At 35.1% G+C, this 7,305-nt stretch overlaps 2 protein-coding genes across 3 annotated transcripts; one reads left to right on the top strand and one right to left on the bottom strand.

The window, feature by feature from the left end:
- The first annotated feature begins 204 nt into the window (after positions 1-204).
- On the top strand, positions 205-1,765 carry LOC113496799. Of its 2 annotated transcripts, XM_026876124.1 has the most exons (4): positions 205-830; positions 900-1,061; positions 1,200-1,285; positions 1,428-1,765. In XM_026876124.1, exons 1-4 carry the CDS (start codon positions 548-550, stop codon positions 1,749-1,751), a joined length of 855 nt encoding a protein of 284 aa, XP_026731925.1. In that variant the 5' UTR covers positions 205-547; the 3' UTR covers positions 1,752-1,765. The 2 variants fall into 2 exon arrangements, with proteins under 2 accessions (XP_026731925.1, XP_026731924.1); XM_026876123.1 differs by having other exon boundaries at positions 205-1,061.
- Positions 1,754-3,213, bottom strand: LOC113496798 (putative nuclease HARBI1). The gene is made up of 2 exons (XM_026876122.1): positions 2,793-3,213; positions 1,754-2,672 (listed from the first exon to the last, which is right to left on the bottom strand). Exons 1-2 carry the CDS (start codon positions 2,999-3,001, stop codon positions 1,784-1,786), a joined length of 1,098 nt encoding a protein of 365 aa, XP_026731923.1. The 5' UTR covers positions 3,002-3,213; the 3' UTR covers positions 1,754-1,783.
- Positions 3,214-7,305: the final 4,092 nt, after the last annotated feature.

Below are 7,305 nucleotides of genomic sequence, written 5' to 3'. Positions count from 1 at the left end.
TTTTCAATGTTCGGAGATCAAACACGTGACCCTTATCAAAGGAATTCAAGCTTAGCGTTACGTCAATCAGGTCGTAAATTAATCTTTTGTTAGCGCACACGAATGTGTAAAATTAAATTCAAAGCAACCATACGATACTTCTAAACGGTGAAAAACAAATTAGAAAGCGAGCGACGCGTTCTCATCCAACGGATTAAGTATTTCACTTAGGCCCGGTTTCACCAACATCGAATTAACACGAGAGTAGCTACCCCAATATAAATTTATTCTAACCATTTACCCCTTGGTTAACTTCAATTTCATTTCACCAAGTTAGTCTGCGGATATCTTAATCTTGTTTAGTTACTCTGTAACCTTGAACGAATGGATGGAATGAAACTAGAACGCTACCAAGTAAAATAGTCCGGTTGTTCCGTGCCTGAGCAATGGCGCTCCCTATTTTCTAAAATTGTTTGGATAATGTTTTGACTTATGCTTTGATCATATTTGATTAGTTTCCTTGTTTATAATTATCATCAAAATAAAAATAAATAAATAAGACCTGGAAATGGCAAATTATAAGAGAAAGCGATCTGCTAATTGGATGGCATCAGAAAAGACGCAGCTGGTAGATCTAGTTACTGAGCATTTTCATGTCATAGAAAATAAAAGAACCGACGGGGTTTCAATGAAGCAAAAACTTGCGGAATGGACGACAATATCCAATAAATATAATTCGCAGACAACGCTTTCCCACCGTACTGCCGAAAATTTGAAATCCCAGTGGGAAAGTTTAAAAAAAGCTACCAAAAAAGAAGCATCTTTTAAGAGGATGCATTTAATTAAAACCGGTAAGTGTATGTTACAAAATTTTTATGGCAATTGTATCTATAAATCTACAAAAACTTGTTTTTTCTTAGGTGGTGGACCATCAAGGCCGAAGATTGATGATCCTCTTCAAGAGAGGATCCTGGGTCTTATAACGCCAAGTGCTGTAGGTCTACATAATCCGTATGATAAAGATAATGTAAACGTTACAGAAAATATCACGGAATCATTTTCAGCAGAGGCACATAAAAAGGGTTTGTCAGATATCAATTCATACCTAATAAATAAAAGTAACAGCCTTAAGCTTTGAATAGTATGATAATGTCTCACGAAAGTTTAAACTCAATGTATTGTGTCTTTGCACGATGATCTTCTATTATATATTTTTTCAGACGAATTATTACATACAATTCCTGGCCCTGAGGTTCAGACTAAGTCAACACACCACGTTGATACTAATGAAACCATGAATAATGTGGTAAAGTTGCACACTTTTTACATCATAGATTCAAAAATATTAAACAAAAATGTTCCTTAATTTTAGTAAATTACCTGTTTCTTCATATGTGTACTGTATTTCCATGTTTACGGTTGCTTTACATATTATGTATCTTTTTTAGGATTGGGGCGATTACACTCCAAACTGTCTAAAAACGCCTGTTTCAGAACAATTGAAACCTTCAGGCAAAAAAAGGCCTTATTCAGGAAAACGACTTGAATGGATGTCGAAAAGGCGGCCGCAACTTACGAGAGCCTCTCTTGAAAACTTGCAGGAGTTGAAGGGGAAGGCTATTAATGTCCAAATCGAGCATGCAGCTAATGAGAGAGAAGAAGCTAAAAAATTGTTTGAAATCCAAATGGATATACAACAAGAAATTTTAAAACAAGAAAAAATTAAAACTAGGTTGCTACTTTTAGAGTTGAGACAAAAAAAACGCAAATAAATATTTATTGCTTATAAAATTTGTTTTATTGGTTACAATATACTTTGAAAATAATTATTAATGATAGCATCTCGCACTGAATTGGGCCTGATGTATTGTTGTGGATGTTGTGGTTGCTGAGTTATCTGACCATGGTGTAAAAGTTCATCCCATGGAGCTGGAAGTTGTAGTGCGGGATCATCAATGGGATTGACTTCACCTCGTTGCATCAACATATTATGCAACACGGCAGTGGCTACAATAATAGTCAAAGACTTGTCCAGCTTAGTGCGAAGCCCTAAGGCCAATGCAGGAAACCGTTTCTTCCAGATCCCGTATGACCTTTCAACAGGATTACGAGTCCGTATTTGTGACTCGTTATAGAGTTGTTCCACTGGAGTCCTAGGGTTCTCTAAAGGCGTCATCATGTACGAAGTGGAAGCATACCCACCATCTACTAACAGCAAAGCATTGCCATACTGGCCAGTTTCAAACTTACTTTTTATGCAACTATTATTGAATATAGTGCTGTCGTGAGATGAACCTGGCCACCGGGCTACTATATCAGTGATCTCCAAGTTTGCATTGCAAATAGTTTGCACGTTGATGGAAAAGTAGCCCTTTCTGTTGCAATATAGTTCTGCATGATCTCCACCTGGTGAGGATATACGGACATGAGTACAATCCATTGCACCAATGACTCGCGGAAATCTAGCGATTTGAAAGAATGAATCCTGTTCTTTTCGTATTTCCTCGCGTGTTGTTGGAAATCGGATATACTCTTTGTGCAACGATGCTATTGCTGCACTGACTTGGTGAATAACTCTGTGTGACGTTGGTGTACTGATACCGACAAAGTCACCAATGCTCATTTGGGTATTATTTGTTGCGTAAAATCTTAATGTAGCTAATAATTGATTGACAGGCGATATTGGCTTATTTCTGAAACAAAACGAACAAGTGCTAGAATTAATTTCCACTTTTTACATAGAAGAAGGCACCTTTTTTAAATAAAATTTGCATAAATTACATAAATAACATGCTATTATTAAGAAAACTCACCTATCTGATGTATACTCCAAGCGGTGCTCGATTTTTGCCAGTAAACTTAATGTTGCCTCCTTGGATAAGCGAAATCTTATCACAAAATCGTGTTCGTCGTACTCTTCAAAATAATTAGCCCTTTCCTTAAACCACCGTGGACGAGGACAAAAATAATCATCATCTTCGCTATCGGTTTCATTTATTAATGCATACAAACGGCGCGCCATTTTTTAAATGCGATGAACTGACTTGACAGTGACACTTCTAACCAAAGATTAGCAGCTTATATGACCGAAATTGGCGGTATATGACCTTATTCTAGTATAGAGGTTTTATCATTAGTTTAAATGTTGGCGAAACGTAAAATGGATATACTCGAGAGTAATTAACGATTTATTCTTGTACTAAGACTTATACTATGTTGGTGAAACCGGGCCTTAGAGAGAAATAAGTAATGAACATTTTCCCCTGATCTCTTTGTTGGGAACACGTTCATTAATTTCAAAGCCTCTGGCCGCTGTCTTAAAGCCATCTCTTCATTCTAATGAACAACGAATTTATAATTAAGTAGGTATAGTTCGCAGAAAGTTGCCTTTCAAAGGAAGTTAAACATTCAACTACGGTTAGGCGTCAAAAGTCCTCATAAATGTAAATGCAATCGTATTACGGAATCTAATTTACTAATCGCAACAAGTTAAATAACATTCAAATAATAAATAGACATTTATTCCTATATTTCAAACAATTACCTAACGCTGAGAATAAATATATTACGGAAGGTAAATAAATTATTTGTTTGGAAATCCAGTTGGCGTTTGGTATTCCTATGGAGAAATTAAATTAAATAATTCCGTATCAGAATTACTGGACGGTCGACGTACGCAACGACCGCAAACCAAATGAGTCGGGGATTGTGGAAATTTTACCCGAACAAATCAAATAAGTTACACATACTGAAATATTAATAAGGGTCCTTATAGTTATGTAATGATAACATTCCCATTATTATCATTTACATAGGATGGAAACTCAGATTATCCATCAACTTTAAACAAGGGTTGCGAATAGAATTTGCTGTTGTATAATTTTCTGGAAACTGGACAAAGCAAATAACCGCGAAATTATACATATACGAAAGGAAATTCAAAGCTATAATAATGGAGTGCGGTCAACTTGTTTATTATCTTGGTGTGTAAATAGTGATGAACAATATTTATGGGATTAAAGAAATGTTGAGTTATTCTCTAAATGCTATGATAATGATCACAATTTAGGATTTAATAATGAAAATAGTTTGGTACTCAATTATATTAATGTCTTTCCCTCCCGTAATTTTCCTCAGGGTGAGAAATCATTCTCAAGTATCTGTTGGAGAAATTATAAGCCCATATTCTCTGACAATGAAGGAAACGTTCCGAGTAAACAATCAGCGAAACAAATGAATTGTAAAACGTGGATGTCGATATTTAAAGAAACATGATTGAAGCCAGACATCAAACTATTAATATATTGTTTTCCCCAAGAACTGCTTGCTTACATCAAAAACAAAAATTGCCAAAGAAAGCAGATAATTAATATTTTGAATTGACAAGAAAACAAGAGGTTAATCGAGTAAGTATCAACCGATGCATCTGAAGAAGGAGACCATCCTCAATCAGGAGATGTTATGTCCAAAAGCAAAACACGTATTTGGTGTAATCGATCCCAAAAATGTCATATGGTCAATAGGACATCATAATCCTTACTCACGCCAATCCCATATAGGATTAATGCATGGTATTTATCATCATTATCGACAATCAGTAAACGTCCATAGATTATGTAGGCATGGCGTCCCCGCAGACTGCCACGACCTGAGGCCACAAACCGTCCCAGATACCTACCACCTTCTCTCAAATTAATATTATTACAGTAGTGAAAGCGAGACAGCACTCTACAATCCATAGAATGGTATCTCCCTTCCACAATTGCAATAATTCTACTTCAGGCGAGGGAGGCAGTAGTGGTAGCCTGTCCTGAGAGGATTATGGACAATCACCAAGCAAGCAGATTGTTGATTACACTATTATGTTGTTAGTTACGACTGGTTATGCAAACGTCATGTCAGGAAGTGATAACGAGAATCAGCTTTATTGCTAACAGCATAAAGTCGAAGTATTAATGTTTAATTTTTAAGGCTTGGTTAAATCTTCGCTTGAGCTTTGATAAGAATTATACGTTTTTAAATAGATTAGAATGAATGATTGGGAGAAATTTGTCATTGCTGAGTCAAGTGAGTACACAGGGAAAAATGACGTCCTTAAATGCAGCGAAAAAATGAAACTCCTTAATCGAAAGAATTAATGCTTCTTTCAAAATTTCTGTTAGAATTTGAGGAACCAATATGGATGACAGAAGATTATCTTATCATAAAATGTTGTCTTTGACTTCAAAACAGGGAATGTTATCTTTTGCCTAGGTATTAATGAAATCTCATCGTATTCATCATTGATACAACACTACCGGCCATAATCTTAAATGATGGCTGCAATCACAGCTTTAAATCCATCCATTAATCTCACATCATCAAAAGAAAATTAAACAATATCATCGCCACACACTGCATATTAAAGTTAATTATAAAATACTGAGTACTATCAAAAATATGAAGCACAAACATTAATGTTAAAGCAACAGCATAATGTATGCAAATTGTGGTGTTTCGGTGAAATATCGCTTTTAATAGTGTGAACCGTTGATGCGGACAGATGTTGATAACATTAATATCATGCGGATGAATTCATCATGCGAGTCGTGAGTGTAACAGAATCGGGGAGCTGAATACGTTATAGTTAGTAATTTAGTGTCGTGTTCATATATCTATAGGTACGTAACGACGTTGTATGTTTTTGGTGAGGATTTGATGATCCAAACTGGAAGCACGGTAGATGATATAGAACTAATTAATATTGAAGAATTCACTTCAGTTTTGAAGCATTTCTTAAAATACAAATAAAAAACACATGTACACCTGATACACTTGTGGATTTGATTTCATTACTCTGTATAAAATTAATATAATTTATGATTTCAATCTGGGCAAACTGGGACTGATCCCTGCAAACCAGGTTAGGTGGAAGGCGGAGTAACAATACATTTTTATTAAAAGGTATGAAACATTAGTCCCTGTAGCAGGAAACGTTTAAATTTTGAAGGTAGAATCAATAATTATTGTATTTTGCAATCTATGCGGTTATAGTCATACGCTGTGATACAGTTTCAATAAGACATGGCTTTATCTGGTACAAGTATGAGGTATATAACAAAATATTTAATGGTGATCTTTGGACCCTCACGTTATTGGATACAACATGTGTTGCACATAACGAATGTTTGAGTACCTGACGCTCGACATACGAATCCTAATGGAATACGATTCCTGAATATGAATTACTTTTGATATTTGCATATTTGTTTGTATTATTCCAAAGATATTCACAATTTCTGTCTTGGAAGATAAAAATGAAGTGTAATATAATTCAGGCCAGATTTCCAATTCTGCGTGAAGCGATAGCTAATAGATGATTGTACTGGATGTACTGACGAATCCCACGCTGTCACATAATTATGACCAATAAACAAACTTATTGTTGACACATAATACTATAACCAATTACATTACCGGTTCGCCCGTTAAAGGAGCTACGGTGTCACAGACAGACATACATGGCAGTTAAACTCATAATACCCTCTTTTTGCGACGGGGGTAAATAAATACATAACATAAATTTAACGTGATAAACATTTTGTTACTCATGCAAATAAGTACTGAGTTTGAGCATTGATTTTCCATTTACAGTAATAATCAATTACTGTAAATAATAAATCAATGCTCACCAAAATTAAACAAATAAATTTTGTTTATGAATTTAAACGATGACAGCTACTTTTTGTTGTACCTAATTTAATGAAACACAAAACAACGTTATTACGCGTAAACAAAATAATTGACACAAATAACATACCTAATTATTAAATGAGAGCCAATTAAATCAACTCAATCCATTTTATGTTGACCCAACTACTAATTAGCAGTTTAATGATTTTATATTGGTTAACGAAATATTTGGTACGAGTAGTCACTCAGCTTGATTGGGAACTCATGATCGCTGCTGAACTATTATAAGTCATTTGTTTTTATCCAAAAAAATGTAGAGCAAATAAACTAGAATTTAATATTCAGGGATAGAAACGATTTGTATTGGAAACGCATACAAGTATACCTATCGCAATGCTTTCCACACGCTGGAAATGACATTGGAAAAACAAATTCCTGAAGTCCACACAGCTAACTTTTCTCATCGCCACACTTTATAACAGATTTCGACACTAAGAATACAGTACCAAAGACTGAGATATTCGATTCCTACGTTTTGTCAGCAATATTCAAATGGGGACCGCCGCGGAAATATTGCCCCGTAGCCTATATGCAAATTCTATTTGAAATGCGAAAGTTTCCACAAGAGCGTCGAACCTTCAATCGTGAAGGCAA

The sequence above is a fragment of the Trichoplusia ni genome, chromosome 8 (assembly GCF_003590095.1).
Source record: "Trichoplusia ni isolate ovarian cell line Hi5 chromosome 8, tn1, whole genome shotgun sequence".
NCBI classification, from domain to species: domain Eukaryota; kingdom Metazoa; phylum Arthropoda; class Insecta; order Lepidoptera; family Noctuidae; genus Trichoplusia; species Trichoplusia ni.
The sequence above is the reverse complement of the archived record's forward strand: the minus strand, read 5'-3'. Positions and strand labels throughout refer to the sequence as shown.

What these genes read in the sequence shown, in the direction of transcription:
- LOC113496799 (XM_026876123.1), top strand. Translation starts at nt 548, where the DNA reads ATGGCAAATTATAAGAGAAAGCGATCTGCTAATTGGATGGCATCAGAA. An exon ending in AGCAGAGGCACATAAAAAGG is followed by an intron (nt 1,062 to 1,199) that starts GTTTGTCAGATA and finishes ATATTTTTTCAG; the next exon opens with ACGAATTATTACATACAATT. An exon ending in ATGAAACCATGAATAATGTG is followed by an intron (nt 1,286 to 1,427) that starts GTAAAGTTGCAC and finishes TATCTTTTTTAG; the next exon opens with GATTGGGGCGATTACACTCC.
- LOC113496798 (XM_026876122.1), bottom strand. Translation starts at nt 3,001, where the DNA reads ATGGCGCGCCGTTTGTATGCATTAATAAATGAAACCGATAGCGAAGAT. An exon ending in TTGGAGTATACATCAGATAG is followed by an intron (nt 2,673 to 2,792) that starts GTGAGTTTTCTT and finishes GTTTTGTTTCAG; the next exon opens with AAATAAGCCAATATCGCCTG.